General features: G+C 38.8%; 1 protein-coding gene across 2 annotated transcripts in view; it reads right to left on the bottom strand.

Annotated features, from left to right (window-relative positions):
* Positions 1-18,477, bottom strand: part of APBB1IP (amyloid beta precursor protein binding family B member 1 interacting protein) — a 67,208-nt gene that overhangs the window by 21,794 nt on the left and 26,937 nt on the right. For both annotated transcript variants that reach the window (XM_055803373.1, XM_013296416.3), the window contains exons 6-10: positions 17,155-17,314; positions 13,475-13,596; positions 5,091-5,165; positions 3,608-3,751; positions 93-203 (exon numbers count right to left, since the gene is read on the bottom strand). In XM_055803373.1, the coding sequence (XP_055659348.1) occupies positions 93-203; positions 3,608-3,751; positions 5,091-5,165; positions 13,475-13,596; positions 17,155-17,314 (612 nt within the window). The remainder of the gene's footprint in view (positions 1-92; positions 204-3,607; positions 3,752-5,090; positions 5,166-13,474; positions 13,597-17,154; positions 17,315-18,477) is intronic.

Here is an 18,477-nt window from a genome sequence, read left to right as displayed (position 1 = left end):
CTCAGGGTATCCAAAGCTTCAAATTTAAACATGTTTACATACAAAAGAACCTCTGTGTGACATTTGCAGAACTTAGGGTTTGTGTACATTACCTTTAAGACAAAGCAGTGATCTGTAGGCGCCTTATATTTCACTTTGTGTTGAGAACCATAATAAACGTTCATATTCTCAAATTGAATGAAACATGCCAGATCCCGTGATGTCTATAAATGAAAACCAAGTACATCGTTGTTAGAACAAATTGAATTTTGATGTGAAACTCATTAATAGGACTTTTTTCAAGTGCGTTAATGCCAATGTTTTTTACTTTTTCAGCTGTCATGAAGTTGACTGAAGAAAGGTTAATTTTAAATGTGTGCATTCTTAAACTAACAATTGAAAAAGGGTCAGTACACATTAGGAATAATATATAACACAAACAGTGCAACATTTTGTTGCTGTTCTGGTTTTGCTGTGCTTTATTGCTTTTTGTGAAGATTTTGGCTTATGGCTAACAAGACCAAATAGAACACCACAGTAACAATTAACTTTAGTAAAATAGATAAAGGCCTAGCAACTACATCCTTACAATTCTAAGTGGAGAAAGGAGGTTTGGGGTTCCAAATTCTTTTGAGAGCTCGTTTTTCTTCAGTATGTCACAAACAAGCTCTCATCAGGAAATAAGCACTCATGTAATCTATTTTGCTTTGCGTTTTCTCAAATTTACTGGCATCATTCCTTTTCTGTTTATTGCAACATTTGCCGGTTCACAATATATTGCTAAAGTAACAATGTTTCTGTTGCTGGCACACTTCTCAGTGCAGAATTCTGCATACAAAGCATAAGTTTTGCAATTCTTTGAGTGGAAATGCAAAAGAAACCAGGAAATTGTGGAAAAAAAAAACCCAACACCAAACCACAAATCCTCTCTACCCCTAAGACTGGGGTTTATTTCCACATATGAAGGTTCTTCTATGCTGTTCTCATTCTTACTGATACTTTTATTACAATACACCCTTGAGTTGGATTTATTTACAAATTGAGTTTGCAAGTAAGCTTTGTGGGGAGAGGAAAAACTCCATAGTATATGTAGACAGGGCTTCTCTCTCTCCCATCTCCCTTGAAGCTGATGTCAAAGATTTTGTCATTGACTGTGTGGACCTAGGATTTTCCAACACTGTAAATTCTTAAATGTGCTCAAATCAATGAGTTGATCCTTTTCTTTACAAACCAGGTAACAGCAATTTAGAGCAATATGAATGCAGTTGTCATTTTCTTCAAAGTAAGGAACAAATTTTTATGCAAGGGATAAAGGCACTTATTGCTAGTATTTCTGCAATGTTAAATGACAAAGCAACACAGGTAACAAACACATTTTAAAATTGTATCTGCAATTCTGCCTCTGCTGTTTTGTGACCCTGTCCATTAACAGCATGTTTCTGAATGGGATGTGAGTAATGCTGAAGAAAGAAATTAAGTCAGCAGTGCTGACTGGTGCTTGGTTTCTTAAAAAAAATACAAAACCAAAACAGAACCAAAACCACCAAAGGCGTGTGTGTATAATTACCTGAATGTGTCTCTGTATTTTCACATTTGCCATGTGTTCTACAGCCAACATGAAGTGTCAAAAGTATGCCAGATTTACAAATGAAAACATGATTATATGATGAACTTCAAAACAGCTGCAGCAGCTGAAGATACTATTGTCTGCCAACTGTTTGTTTCTGTACCTCAGTGAAAGATCATTCTACCCACAACTGAATGACTTCAGCAAGGTGCATGTGCATTCTTCATACCACCCTGACATGGGATGAACTCTCATAATTTAAGGACTTTGACTGAAGAGCTGTACTGAATTCTGTTGCAGTGCTTCAAGATGTTTAGCACCCTAACTGCAGCCTGCTCATCTACCAGAGATTACTGTTTCCACAAAAGACAAGTCTACCTGAGCCTCAGCTGTTCCAATACAGAGCCCAGTAACTAACTTAAATCACCATTAAACATAGATTTGAACTGAGAAACTTGACCTTCTCTGGAACGGCTGAGGCATGGACGTACGCATCCTTTTGCTGAAGGCTGTTAGAGAAGCAGGAGCAAACAGTTGATTGTGATACCATTCAGCTTAACTATCTGCTAAAGAACTAGCTTCAAGGTCCTCTGTCCCTGCAAGTGCCTGAGTTGGTGATATAGTGAATTTGAAACACTCACACAGTTCCTTAAAATGGCTCAGTTATAGGCCGGGTGCTGTACAGGGTGCAAGGACTAACAGGCAATAAAGTGTTAAACAGCAGTTAAAAGACAACTGCATGGCTCCATCCTGAGCCTATGCTTGCAGTCTATTACCTGAAAAAATGGAAGCACTTTCCTCATTTGCACTATGATGGAAAGTCACTGAAACTGGTATGATTGGGTGATGAAAAAAGGCTGTGTAGCTATCAGTACATGCTTGCCCTGCTTTGGCACCATTCTGCTGGCCACCGTTGGAGGCAGGCTACAAGGAAATGTCCAAGATGGACTTTTCATTTGAGTATTCTTACACTCTTCCCACCTTGAGTCCCTTCCAAATAGCATTCTAGTTCCTAATTGATAGGATGTTGTGTGTCTGCAACATGATTTGAGGTTTGAAAGCTGTTATTTCAGGGTCAAGTAAAGTCATAATAAATTGCTGTGAAAGCAGCAAGGTAATCTAGGTCTGTGTTTCACTGAGATTGGAATATAAAGACAGGTCACTGGAGCAGCAACGTGGCATTCGTTTACAAGCTATCAATTTTATTTTACTTTTCCTTTGCAATTTAATTGGGGAATAGCAAAACAGTGAAGTTTCACAGCAGAAATCATAACAGTAAAGCTCCATCTGCAATACCAGAATTTTCAAATATGAAGCATTAGCAGAGCTGTAAGTGGTAACAGACGTGGTTTTCAGAATACAAAAAAAAGCCCCAAAACCATCAGTCCCAGAAGCGGGCATTCTACCTCACCACTGTGGAAATGAGAAGCCAGTCGCCCTTATGTGCAACACATTCAGGATCTCTTTGCTTCTCCAGTGCTGGCAATTCAGACTCTAAATTTTTGCAATACTAAATGTCAGTGCATTTGATTTGGTCAGGTGGATGCTTCTGTCTCATTTCTTTCTACACAAAAAGCACAACACACTCTCTAGGTAAAGATCACCACAGGAAAAAAACATATAGCGTTTCTGCATGGTGGTTACTGGTGCAGAAAGTCGGTATCAAACAAAGGGAAATTCCACCTTTTTTGTGATAAGAAATGAGTTTACTTGAGAATTTTTTAAATATTCTTCCACAAGAAACCCATATAACAGTGAAGCACTTTGGCAGCATAACATGAGCTAAAGGGTGCTGTGCTGTTTTTCTTTCCCCCACTGACTTCCGGAGGAGCATTTCATTAATGCTTTTATCCATCCATAGAAATCAAAAGGAGAGAAATGTGACAGGATTCAGTGCCTACATTCTAATATTTGCACAAGTGGTGTAGTCAAAGTTAAACCAAAGAAACCACAACCCTCCCAGATGCACCAGACAGTGCTCTTAAAATGTCACCTTGGGAGTTCTTCACTTTCACCTCCATGAATTGTTTTATTGCTAGAGGGATTATTTGGCTTCCTGACCTTGGTTTTTCCTTTGGGTACATAATAAATTCCAGAAGCTCGCAGAAGAAAATAACGCCTCTTCCAGGACTTTTTTCCATCTTCTTTTAAATAAAGGGCCCCTTCAAGCTCTGGCACAATGACAGATGTCCCACAGAAGCTTTCCTGTGCAACAAGAATAATAATATACAGAATAAATATATTTACATACAACCCTATTAATAAATAGCAGAAAAATGCTCCCTTGGAGAAAAAAAAAAAGGACAAGACATTTCCTGTGACAGCAAACATACAAATATGGGCAATGTAGTTACCAGGGAGATGAACATCTTGGGCAAAAGAAACTTCCAAGGTAACATGGTAACTCAGCCATGAGAGCTGGGTGCTGCTCACACTGGAAAAGAAGGCTCACAAAACCTCCATTCACTAAAGGGTCAAGCAAAAATGTACAAAAGGTTTTAACTAGACGTAGATGTGCTCAGTGAAGGCAATAGAATGGTTGGTACTGCTGCTGTTGAGTTTTCTGTTGCTGTATCTATAGGTTCTGTAGATAAAGAGTTCTGTGGAGAGAATCCTTAGAGACTGCTTAGAGCTCTAAAAACAGCTAAAGAAAAAAAATCCCCCTTGATCTCTGCTTCCACTTGAAATACATACTAGCATTTACAACACTGTTTAAACAAATATACTTTATTGTTTGCTTGAAGGACCTACTGTTGGGTAATTTTTAATGCCAACACACTTATTACTTAATGTTTTCATTTAGAATTCACCAGGATTTCTGCTGGTTGAAACATGGTGCCTTCATGAGATGCACTTCTTTTGAAATGGGAATCCTGTCACCTGAGAGCAGCATTTCCTTTGTGAACTTTTACCAAAGTTAAAATGCTTGCCAGGAGAACTGTGAAAACCTTTTCTTTCATATAGCTCTGGATTTTTCCCTCTCAAACATACAACTGAAGTAAAACTTCAGCAGGAAAGGCAAAAGGCTAAACAAACTTTCTAGAAAAGTGCAAAGGTTCTTTTTCTGTTGCAGTACAGCTAATAATTTCAGGTAGTGAGAAGTACATCTACTTCTAATCCACAAGATAATTGTTTGCTACTGATTAACCTTACTAACAATATTAAGTCACAAGGGATGGCCTAAGGGTGTGGTAACAGCTGGTTCTTTTATTCTTATTTGTACAACACTGCTTTTATTGTTATCATAACTTTACTCGTCATAGAAACACTAGATAAAAATATTTCATGGCACTGGGATCTATAACAACAAAATAATTCTCCATCATTTATTTTCTCTGCTAGGGGATACAATCTGCATTTTTAATGGTGAGCAACAGATGCAGAGGAACATCCACATATTAAACCTCAGACACAAAGACACCAACCATCACAGAACTTCCTGTTACATATTTGCCCAAAGAACTAACCACTGTTGTTGCACAGCAGATGCAGATGGTGACAGTTTTGGTGACATTTGCACCATCAAATTAGCATGCTGGCTTACCTCCAGTAAAGCCTCTTTGTTTTTATCGTTCATTTCATTGCTTTCATTCTTCCCTTTGTCTGCCAGGTAGAAATTCTGATTAAGACACAAAAGGAATTAATGTTCATTATAAGGACAGTAATACAAGTAACTAGATCACTACAAATCCATTCAATAGTTACTCAGTCTTTCAATATTGAGTACCCAAGCCAGCAGATGCAAGAGGCAGATGCTTATGCACTCTAATAAAAAACTTTAATCACAGCTGCCTGCTCATGAGTTTTAATTCTTTATTTTGAATATAATTCAAAAGTAATACAAAATTACTTTTGCCTATGTATAGACAGCCTCCGAAGGTTTTATAAACACTGGCTTACGTTTTTGGGTGTTTTTCTGGATCAATGGGTTTGATTTTCATTCCAATTTTCACCACTTCCTATATTATTACAGGCAGTAGAGAACATAACATTTTATTGCATGCTGATATATGATGAATACAATGCAGTATCAAAAGGCTAGAGAGCATTTTTCCTAACAACCCAATTTACTGATTTGCTCACTTCATATCTGGCACTATGGATATAACTCGGCTCTTAATTTTTATTAAGAGCACTCATATGCCAAAGCCTTTATCCAAAGTTACTACTCTCTACTTTTAAACCCTCATTCATAATCTGCAAAGTATTTTCATGCAGTGAAGAAGGTATTAAAAAAATCTAGAAGAAATCAGAAGAGATGATCTTGGCACGTGTGCTTCAGCCTACTGAAATAAAAGCCTACACTTTGAAATTACTCTGACTCTGTGACAGAGGGCTGTGAAGCTGCAGCCACCCTCAGAGGACTCAGTGCCTGTCTGCCCCTGCAAACAAGGAAGCACAGCTCCTGATGCAGTTACCAGTAGAAATAAATTCACCTACTGTTAAACAGCAAAAGGTTTTGCATTCATCTGCATTGTACAGACAGACAAAATCTCGATTTATCAATTTAAAAAGCGTACAGCTAAATATCACAGTATGCAGAACATAATGAATTATTAAAAGAAGGGGGAATAATACTGGTTTGTTTGCTTCTCCCTATGCTCTATGACATACGTGTAAATTCAGGCAGTGGGAAGGTTGCTCAGGACTTTGCTAGGACTTGTGTGCCAGAGCACGTGCAGTGGCTTTGCTCAACAGCAAGCATGGCCTGATAGCAGAGCCCAGCTGCCTGCAGGCATTAAGGCAGAAGCTGGGTGTGAAGCAAAGAGGCAGATCAAGGAGCTATGCCATGCATCAAGTAGCATTTGGATCCTTGGGCTTGAGGCCAGAATGGTAACAGTCAATGTTCACATGATCTATCATTTTCTAAACAAAAGGGCATGTAGAAGAGGAGCTTGGGTTTGGAAAATACCTGATGCATGGTCTTACTGATTTCCCTGGAATTAGTCACAAAGCTAAGTTTGCAGGACAAATGGCATAAAAATTGTCCCATTTGTTTGGGACATAAAACCCATAAAACACCATTGTCTAGGAAATAGACAAGATCGTAAACCTCCAACAAATTCTGAAAGCTATCTACTTAAAAATTACTCCTAACTCTGTAATTCTTCAGCTATTCTGTAGGAAGAAAACTAAGGGTTTATCTGACTTCTCATCTCTCTCCATTTTTTCATGTCTCAAGAGTATGAGAATGTGGCAACTTATTTATATGCCTAGAACCCCACAATGACTAATCTGCACACAAATGCAAACATTACCAAAAGACAAATGAGAAGCATGTAAGTGAAGGAACATCACTGTTGCTGCAGTATAAGAAAGAAACAAACAAGCAGCAAATCTGCCCTGCCGACAATACCATGTTTACAGCAATGAGATTTATCTGAAGTGAAACCTTGCTCTTGCACAAACCACATCATCTTTTTTAAGCAGTGCCTTGAACAGCTGTCTGCCAGAACACAAGCCTCACAGCTGATGTTTTTTGGAGGGGCACCAGGAGAGGAAGGGGAAGAGGTGTGGATGATCTCAAAAACAGTTCTTTAAAAAATATGAACTTTCACGAAAGCAGTAAGTCAGACAGGAGACATCAGAAACATAGCCACCTGCAGTTTGGCTTATGCTGATGCCATGTCTCTGGTGTGAACATAAGAAAGAAACTTGAAGACTCAATACAACAGACAGTTATGCTAGGAAACGGAGCTGGCTCTAGACTGCCTCGGCACATTTCTAGTCCATGGACAAAGGCAAGCAAACACTAAGGACCACAGCTTTGTGCCTTCATCTGAAGACAGTATTCATAGTGGAAAAAACCCAAACCAGCTCAAAACAGAACCTGCTTAAAAGTGTGTTTTCAGCAATGCCTGCCTACACAACCCAAAACCATAGGTTTGACTGAGTGATAATGTTCCTCTTATCCCACTGGAAAAAAAGATACTGTTCTGTGCAGCTGTAGCAAGGCCTCTGTACCTATGCAACAGCTCTGCATGACAGGGAGCACTATCACGGCACGGCTGGCTTGATGTCGGGACACCCAGTTTTGCATTGATGAAGGTATGAAGAGAAACCTCAGAGGGCACTGTTAGGCTGGGTTGGGCTTCCAGACTTTGGGATGGATTTGCAAAGTAGAGGGACATGCAAGCTGTAATCTGCCTTCTTCTATAGATCATTATAAAGACATAGTGCAATCCCTAAAATACACAATGAAGATTTATCAAGGTAAGTAAACCTTATCACTACCCCAACAAGGCTTGGCTCATCAGCTTTACTACCAGCAGGGAGAGCATTCATCTGGCTCACTCAGCCTTCAGTGCACTGATAATAAGAAAATAAAACTCCTCCGATTACAACTGATTCACTTTCAGGCATCTGGCATTTATTTAGCAGAAATACAGACCACCCTGCACTGACATAATCAATGGTAAAGAGAGAAAGTTTGTAATGCTATCCATACTGGATACATCTAATGATATACATACATACATCTAAGAACACAGTTTTTCCTTAGGGAAACAGGGCTCTGTCACCAAAACCAGCGTTACACAGACGTACAGTCATCTTTCACCTGTCAACACACATTTCATTTATTGCTGATTACCTCCTTTATGTCTCTGCCCTGAAATCTGGAAGTACACGGCACTTACTATTTGTTAGTGGCTAAAAATCTGGGGAGCAGACTGTACGCTGTAATTGTTTTATCACTGTGTGGTCTCCTATTTTTGATCAGAAGCATTCATCCTATAGGAGGCAAACCGCATGTGTCCATAAGAGGTCATTCCAAGTCCAGTGGTCAAAGGTCATGATAAAAGGCAAGCTCTTTCCTGTCTGAGGACACCACTGGGAAACGCATGTTTGGTTTGTGATGTCAGGTCATTAATGGGACAAGACGTGGCTACAGGGCAGCTCTCTACATATGTCTACAGATTTAACTATTTTTTATATTCAAAAGACAATGTCTTTCTCTTGATGGAGAGCTGAGCTTACTTAACAGGATGGACTCATCCTATTGGGCTGATAACATAAGAAAGCAAACATAAAGGGTGATATTTTACCAAACAAAAAACATGATGGTACACTTTGTCATTGGGTTTTCTTTGTTTGCTCTGTTTGGATTATTTGCTGCAGAGATGAGCAGTCAAGCGTTTTTGCTTATTCCCTGTGCCTACACACCCTAGACCAGCTGAAGCCGACACACAAAGCCAGCTGCTCTCTCATGCCATTCTGCCTGACTCGGACTCATGCAGAGCTACAGCAGGAGTTTTGACATGTACTGCTAGCCAGGTATGACATCCTTAAGAGGCGTTACGCCAGCATTTCCCCCTGTGCTTATGCAGGACAGTGGTAAAACTAGCTGATGGACCATCATTTACATTAGCTTTACATTAGCAGGAAAATTCATATGCACAAAAGAAAATCCAGTAAAGATTTTATAGCCAGCTTAAGTTAATTTTGTGCTTTGTACTGCAAAGTCTATGCATACAGCCTTTCCACTTAGGGATACAGCCATCTCCTTTTGTGTGGAAAAGCAGGTGAAAAAAAATCAGGCTGTATTTCTCTCCACTGTATAACCCTCAAACAGTGGAAGATAGAAGGTGTTTTCAATAGGTTCAAAGAACATTCCTGGTGGCATGTAAGAAAACCAACCTTGGATCATGGTAGAAACAGTAGCCTTAACTACTGCACTGCCAAACTCTCTGATCAGCGTTCAACGTCTCTATATTCATTAAAAAATTTCCTGAATGAAACAGCACCTCTCTCATACCTTTCATCTTTTTTCATACACAGCCCCATGCAAGCTGGAATGCAGCAGCTACTTGGCAGTAGATAGCAAAAAAATAGTGTTCAAGACAGCATTCTCCCTCTTCTTCCCCTTCCATTTAGGCTGTATTTTTGTTTTTAAGCTGTTGAAACTGTTTTTCCTGAAGATCTGCAAGGTCCACAACAGCACAAATCAGACAGCGTGCAGGAAACAAGGCAGCTGCTCCATGCTTATAACTACTTTCTTTGTGAAATGAGCTGCCAGTTTATGCTCATCCAACCTGCGCCCAGAACGGGCTGAGAACTGGCCAGCTCACATCCCATTTCAGCCCACTGCAACCGCGTACTGAATGCAGCATGCTTTGTGCAGAAAAAAACAACCCAGAACATAGCCATATTTGCAACCTGTAACATGATGTGTCCCCTAAAAAAATGCACATTAGAAATATTAGAGGACACGTATGATTGCTATGAAAATCACAAAAGTAAATAAATAAATTAAGCTGAAGGCAAAGCTCTTTGATGCCCCAAAAACTTGATTTTCAACTCTGTTCACTTGATTTTATAATGTTTGAAGAAATCACTACAGGTGACTTTTCATGCCTTGAGGATGGTGTCTTCAGCATCAAAGAGGGGGGAACACAGAACAAATGAAAGACATACATAGGCTATGATGCAGCTAAGAGCAAACAATATGCTGGTTAAAAGTCACCTGCAAAACAGTTCAAATATTTAAAGACTGTTTCTGTGTTACAGTCCCAAGGCAGAAAAAGAGAAGTATTTATTGAAGTAGCATCTTCTTGAAACTATACCATGGTCTGAGATACACTAATAGAGAAACTGAGGGACTACAGAGAAAAACACTTCCGTTTTTCTCACTTCTCTCTTTTTGCACATTTGCCAGCACACCCAGCAATTGGGTTCCCTACCACCCTTCTGTGTTTCCTTCACTGGGTAACAGTGGAAACAAAAGAGAAACCTTGATTCACAAAGGTGGTCAAAGTGGTAAAGAACAAAAGTATCACCTGGTGGATACTAGCCCAATTTTACTGACTTCAAAATATTTAAGCATAAAACTCATTATAGCTGTCCAATTATGAAAGATACTAAAAATTCTTACTCCATCTCCTTCTCATGCTGTTTAGTACTCTTGCTTTTTGGAAGAAATACAACGCCAATTCAGCCTATGGGCTCTCCATTGGAAGGTACAGCTCTTGCTTTTGGCTTACATACAAGGGAGCAGAAGCATAAAGTACTCGCTGTACAGATTTTCATTAATTTTCACAAATACTGCCCCAATAGTAAAAAACAAAAAACCCCACATGCACGTTTGAATTTATCCTGTCTGCTTGTATCAGCAAGAGAGAAACAAAGGAAATCAAAATCCATGCAAGCAAAAATCAAATAGTGTTCTAAGAGTGTAAGCAGCATTTACAGTCAAATTTAGATTCAGCTGCCCCTTACAAAAAACCCTGTTTAAATGAAGCAAATTAATTTCCTACATTTTTCTTTTTTAGTCTCTTTTAGCTGAGAATTCTTCTTTGAGCTTTTTGAAAAGAACTGTTGAGACCTGACAATCTTTCCTTTCAAGAGTCTAGCATAGCATTACTCAGCCACATGACAAAGCATCACCTCTCCTATGTTATTTGCACATGTACCATTATGTATTTTTGTTTCAGTCCTTAGTCATAGACCTGTGATGCTTCATCTCTGTAGATGAGTCGCTGATACCATTCATGGAATAGTGGAACAGTCTTCTACTGTGAGTTCGCTGTAGGGTAAATTATATCATGGTGAGGAAAAGGGCAAAAGTATGCCTGTCTTCATGAAGAGGGGAATACCTGACGATTTTGCAGATACTTCTTTCTAAAATGTATTTTAAAAAATAACACTTTAATAAGTGTTAATTTAATAAATAACCCTAAAAAATTGTCTTCAGAGACAAAGCTGCAGAAAAAAAGAGTACTGCATGACAAGAATGACAATCTTCAAAAAAAGCCACTGGCATTAGCTGAGCAGCATGTTGCCAGCACAAAGAGGATAAATCCTGTGTTTCAAAACCTCAGTTCCTCCCCAGAAAATGAAACACATTTAATTAATTGTTGTTTAATCTATACCAGGCATATAACTAGTTCACAGAAAGAAACAATGAATATCAGGCACAGGTCACAGACCTTCTCCAGAGGCCTACTTGTTTTAGCAATGCATCTGGATATCTTTACAATATTTAATTTTTAAGCATTTAATTGCATCAAACCTCTACAATGAAAATTTTGTATCACTAGTTTGTCTAAGAATAAGTTGTAGGCACCTGGCCACTTTTTTTTTCCAGAAAAATATCTGCAGAAAAGTAACTGTGAGATCTCCACAGACAACCTCCAACAGAATGAGCACTAAGTAAGACCAACAAGGAATCCAACTGCTGCTGCATGACCACCACAGGCTGTGTCAAAAAAAGCATTCTGCTATTTCTGCGCTCACAGAACGAGTTTATGAGGCAACCTTGACCGAGCTAGGAGGAGGCTGAACATACTGAGAACAGAGTATCAGAGCACTGGATTTCGGTTTCCCATTGGTTACACCAGTTTTCCTAGGTAGTTAGGTTATCATACACCCTGCCCCCCACCAACTCAGCATTTCCACTTGGTTTACCTTTTCAGGGTCTCACTCGAGATCATGTATTTGACCATGTTTCATTATGTAGTGTGAGCTCTGTCTGTACAATACTGTAATTTTCTGCCAAAAGCACAAACCATTGATAGGACTGTACTATTCTGCCTGTCTCACAATGTTTGAATTTACTAAGCCTGACAGATGGCTAGGCTTTATTACTGGCAAAATATTTCAGTAGTGTGATAGCTGCAACTGATCCAGTTTCCTTAGGCTGTTCATTTTAGAGCTTATCACAGAGAGACTGAAGCTCAAGGACTACAGACATGTCCAGATCAAGCTGAGCATGTCCTGAGATGGGAGGACAGAGCAACACACTCATTCTGGTTTTGGTTTAAGTCATATTTATTTCTAAAGTTCACTGCAATCAAAATGCCCAGAATCTTCATCAAAGGTTTACTTCCTATGGGAGGATCACAGCCTTGATGTAAGCCGTTTGCCCAAATAACACCACTAGTGATAAAAATCAAATGTGCAATTGAACCTCTACTGCTAGGTATGTTTATGTGCATTAGGAAGTATGACATTGAGCCATCGTGTACGTTTTACTTCCAAACTTGGCTTTGCTGTTTCTTATTAAAATCACATCAATCCATGTACACTACACAACAAGTTTTCTTTCCCTGACTGAAGATACTTGTTATGTCAATGAAGGAAACTTTCTCTCTGCAGGTTTTATTCGAAACACTAGCTCATTCTAAAAGAAAACAAACTTCCTAATGAGCAGCTTGGTGAGCTTTGCTGCCAATTTATATATTTAACTCATTTTTTCAGCAATGCTGAATTGCTCATTTTTCTCTTGCTGCCCTCAGGAACAAACCAGATGCTCAGCAAGCTAATGACGAGAGGAAAAGATCTAGTGCCTCAGAATCCATCAACTGTATGTGCCAGGGTGTTTGTAAATACAGTTTTGACCACATTATCACAATAAATAAATGATCTGTGTATAGACCTATCCTGAATAATTTGATGCAATTCAGTGAGCAGATCCTCCTTTTGCAAAGTTAGTGTGCACAAGTCACTGTTCACCCAACTCTTCTCCCCAGTCTAAATGAAATCCAGATAAACTCTCTGTAGTACTCAACGTTCTCTCTATGAGGTTTCACATAAAATTGGCAAAAACTGGGCCTTCAAGGAAACGTTGATCTTCATCATTAGAAATAGTGGAGAAACTGTAATAATGACAAGGCCAGGTTTTTACAGCTGTTCCATCTCACCCCAGTTCTGAGAGCTGTGCCTAAGCAACAGCTTGTACCAGCAGAGAACTACATGCTTCATTTTTTACCACTGCAGACAGGATTTTAGAACAGTATCAGAAAAGAACAGAAAGCCCTAATTTTCAGATCCTTGCATTCAATGTACTGGGCTTTTTTTCATTGAAATTACAAGTTTTGCTTTCTCTAATTCTGAATGGACAGAGCTGAAAGCGAACTAATAATGCAATAGGCAGCATACAGACTCAATGACATCATTTTAGACTCTTAGCTGAATACCATGTTAGCTTACCTGGGGATTTTTAAATAAAGCATATTTTTCACTTTTTTCCAAAAACAGAACCTTATTCTCAGTGTCTCGAGTCCAGTCTGATAACACTTCAACAACATTTTCATGGTCTTCGAAAAACCTTTCTGAAGAGACAGAACAGGTAACATAAGACACTCAAACTCTCTCTCCCCTCTCCCGAGGCTGCAGAAATTCCTGTATAAGAATGTAATCATTATCTGATGTTCACTCTGAGCTAGACAGTCCAGCACTCTTTTCCACTGCACAGAAGGGAGCAAAACCACATGAAAATAGTGTCATGTGGAAGGGCAAATCAGTTGCAGAACATGCCCTCTGTAGCCTTGGCATGCTCCTGGATTCCTTCTGCAACTCTGTGCTGTGGCCTGAAGACTGCCAAGGATGGAAACAGTGACCCACTAGGAGCAGCTGGTTACACCCATGTCTCTCAGTGGCTTTCTGCTTTTGGTTTTTAAGGTTTGCAGTATGATTAGGAGGAGGGTTATATATTCACTTTGGCTACTGAATCGGGGAAAAAATAATCAGAAAAACTTATTTCCTTGATTTTTTACTTACTGAAACAAATGAAAAATTTCTTTTTGTCAGGAGGAAGAATTCTATGCAATGAAAAAAAAAAAATGTTTGTTTCAAACAACTGTATTTAAAAACAGAAATAGCAAAACTGAGGAAACAGGAAGACAGACTGAGAACTGATGTGAAGATACACTGGTTTCTTAAAAACCTCACCAGAGATGTGGGAGACCTAGTGTCAGTTCTCTCCCTTCCTGAGATAATCTGAACCCATATCCTCCACCCAGGAAAGCCACAGGGTATGCTAAGGTTATGTGACTCCAATCTCTTCTTCTGCAGTTTCACTTGTATAAAGTAGCTGAACAGTCACATAAAGCCCCTGTGGAAGGGAAAGGAATTGAGCGTAATTTGCCAGGTAATTTTGGAAGGATCCAAAATGAAATTTTCTACAAATTCAGTATTGGGGGAGGGAATTAACCCAGCTTCAATTTTCAGTATGATTCTGGCCATTTCCTGTGAACAGCTGTACTCTCATTTCAGTGTTCTGTGGTGATCACCTCTTGCAATAGCCTAGACTAGCCTGGTGTAAGTGGAGATAACAGAGCATACATTTTGTAGGCTTTTTTTAACACTTCTTGTTACTTTTGACAAGGGTTCAGTATGTCCCATCAAAACTAAATTTTGTGAATTAATTATACTCACAAAATGAGATTAGCTTCAGGGCCAGTTCACGTGGACAGTAACTTTTAACAACACAAGCAATGTAACCCTTCTCATTTAGCAACTGATACTTGTGCAATGTACTGGAACTATAAAGCATTATATAAAACCTAAGTAACGGTTTGAAGCATAAACAGTATCTTACAGTCCAGGATTGCCATAAAATAATTCTCAGGTTGTAACACTAGTTTTTTAATACTAACTTTTCCCACATATACTTTTGTTTGTTCATTTGCAGTACCAGGCTTTTCTAAAATAAAAAGTATGATATGACCATCCTCAGGAGGGTCATTTTTATAATTATTGTTACAAAAGAAGTGTCAAGTCTGGATGCCTATCATAAGGCAATACTCTATTGCAAAACACATGCTGGTATGTACAGCTCAGTGTTATATCACCATCTCACTAACTGTGATTATTTGTGATATTTAACATGCAATTAATCTAAAACTGTAGTTTATTTTATTTGCAATGATTGTCTTTCAAAATAACAATATAAGACACTCGGTCAAGGATCTTATGATACAGAACTAGCTTGGACTTTCAGTTCAGCCTGAAGTATTTGCTGCTTAGATTTGCTTCTTAAAAATAGTTTTATTTTCTTGAATAGTAACATGGAAAACAGACAGAAAGGGAAAGTGCAGGAAAGCCTGTCTTCTAGGTATGCTGATAGTAACGGAGCTATCTAGAACTGCCAAGAAGTATACTGACAAGAATAAAGAATAGTTCACATTGTTTTGATTTTGAACAAAATTAACTGCATGTTGCTGTGCACTGGAAGCAGAAGAAAGAATACATACCATTCCATCCATATCAAAATTCCCTTCTGCAAACAAAAAAGCTCCATTCGCAGCTGATTTGGGCCTGATGATAGACCTCTGCACCAGGAGTTCATAGACTTTTCCTTTTTTCCTGAACCAACTACTGATTTATTTCCTTTCCTGCTCTTCTTCTGTCCTGGTTTTTACAATCATTTTTATTCACTATGAGAGTAGTTCCTTACTATACAAATACCCTAATGCTAACCCAAAGCACCTAGCTTTAGCTGACACTACAGTAACACAAGTAATTTTTACTTTAAAAAAAAAAAAAGTCTAACCATTACCCCGGTTTTTGTAGCACATGATCTCCCTGAAACCTTCAGTTTTAATTGTACAATGGGGAATCCAAAATGTCTACCCAGATTATGAAGAAACACAAGTATATTCTTTGTAATGATCATGGAGACTCAAAAAACGAATCTGTTTATATGCTGTCATCCTAACACTCAGACGTATTCTCCCAAGTCACACTAGACCAGACGGAGCAATTTTCCAAGACAAGAAAAGACTCTGAAATTATTCAAAGTGATATTTGTGACATTTCTAGGGTCTAATGACATTTCCAGTCTTTTGTTAGTTAAGATAAGAAGGTACAAAAGAATGCAGCAATGTTGCTTCATGTATCATCCTAATAGAGTAGAAAGAACAGATTGGCAGTTAATGTCTCTGTCATTCCTACAAATAGATGAGTATCACCTTGCTCATGCTTTTTCCAGTCAGGCTTTTTCCAGCTATTTTTACATTTCTTTGTTTTACTTTAGCAGGATGACTATTCCTGGGGGTCTTTTAAAGTGCAATATTGACATTTAACTTTCTTTGTCCATTTTTACATCTCTGCTGGAAGACTGTAAACTGAAAATGCCAAAGGCTGACAATTGCCTGTTTCTCTAGGTCAAATGCAACCCCCAAAGAAAGTTGTAGCAATTTTCCTTTTCCTTTTGTGGCAAATACCTTTGCAGCCTGGACAATAAAATGGTTCTGAAATAACTCATAATTAGAGAATACTCCATTCTTAACCAGGCCTTGAAGCCTTTCTGAAGCAAAACTCATTAAGTTGCAGAAAACAATACATTAGATTTGCACAGCTGTTTCCTAGGGACCTGGTGGCCACATTAGTTACTTCCTAAATCATCAGGTTCCACCAGCAGAGCTGCAGTCTCCTCAAAGAGCAATACCCTGTTCACAACTACACTTAAGAAAACAACTATCACAAGTGGAAAGCATTAGAAATGACTGAAACGCTTCTCAGTCAGTCTTGTTTAATTACAGCATCTGTTTGGCCAGTATATAACAACCTGCTGGACAACACTTCACCGCTGCATCCTCTCTTCGAAGAGCAGAGTGGAGTACTGATGTGTTTGAGTCTGTCACTGCCTTGACAAACAGTGAAATTCACATGGCTCCTTCATTTTGTGTGAAATAGAATAATGGAAATGGTGATGGGCAAGAAGCCTTCTACATCTGCATCATCCCTCAGCTTAAAGACTCTCATGTTCCAACGAACACCAGTGGACACGTGGGTAGGAGAAATGTTATTAATTATTTTTTAAGACTACCAATAGCATAGGATGTACTACATCTATTTGCTATACACTCTGTCACTACACCACTTACCTATTTGCAGCTCTGGGTTCATTTCATACAAACACCAGTCGACGTTGCAGTCACAATGGGTTTTCTCAAAGAGATTGTCTAAAACATCCCGTGTCACCTGACGCTCATCCACCATTAGTGACTTTGTGCTGTTATCGTACATGTGCACCTTGACAACAAGCTGAGTACAGAGTCACAGAAGAGTCAGTTAATTTCAGAAACAAGTAAAAGTCTAGTCTGAATTTGCTAACACAGATAAGAAAGATTAAGGCTGAAGGTTATTACAGATTCAAAGGCACACTGTCCCACAGGGAGCTGAGGGAATAAAACAGCTTGGAAGCTTTCACATTATATTGCCACCAAAATAAAGACCTCTTCTCAAAAGGAGAAAATTGAGCCCTGTACATGACTTCAGGAAAGGTGAAATTGCTATGGAGAAAAAGCAGAAGTTAATCTCTTCTCTAAATCTACTAGATGTGCCATTAAGGAAAATGCTTGATAGGGAAACCAAGTACAAAAGGACAGAGTGTCCTTAATGCAAGCTAGAAACGCGGACAACTTAGTTTTAAATGAGAAAAAGAATGAAAGAATCTTGCTATGCCAACAGATATGAAATTGTATTGTACTAAGATGGGCAGTAGTCCAGCACCCACCAATAAGCAAGCAGATGGGTTACTTACACTGACCAAATTAACCTATGACACTCACTATTTCTTCATATTGTGAAGTACTTGTTAAATGAGAAAGTGTGAACTTTTTTTCAGCAGGGAACAATGCAAGAAAATGCTGAAGTATGTAAAACGTGATAAAGAACTGAAAATACATTATAAAGAAAGTATTTAAAATGCTTCATTAGTGCTGGAAACAAAAGAAAATTGTCTACAGGATCTGTACATGTATATGGAAACTGGAACTGGTGAGTTGGGAGGACTTCTCCACACAGTGTTCTTTAAATAGCTCCTTATTCTAAAATGTGTGCATAAGAAGCTTTGGTATTATAGAGACAATCTCTGTTAAAGATCAGGTCAAAGCACGAAGTGATGATCCCCAAGAAAAAAACTACACTATCTCTGAAAAGTAAAAGCAAATCTAACAAAAAATGTGAACTCACTTTGATTCCAACCCTTGTAAATAGCTGCCTCTCTAAAATAAGCAACTGAACCATAGGGCAGATTACAGAAAAAAAGAAATGTTGTACACGCATAATCTACACAATATCTGGGGGCGGGGAAGAGCATTTTGTCTGGTTATAGCTGACTGCTCAAAAACATGCATCTTCCATCTTCGGAGTCACAGAATGGTTGAGATTTGAAGGCACCTTTGGAGGTCACCTGGTCCAATCCC

The sequence above is a fragment of the Falco peregrinus genome, chromosome 5 (genome assembly GCF_023634155.1).
Source record: "Falco peregrinus isolate bFalPer1 chromosome 5, bFalPer1.pri, whole genome shotgun sequence".
NCBI classification, from domain to species: Eukaryota; Metazoa; Chordata; class Aves; order Falconiformes; family Falconidae; genus Falco; species Falco peregrinus.
The sequence above is the reverse complement of the archived record's forward strand: the minus strand, read 5'-3'. Positions and strand labels throughout refer to the sequence as shown.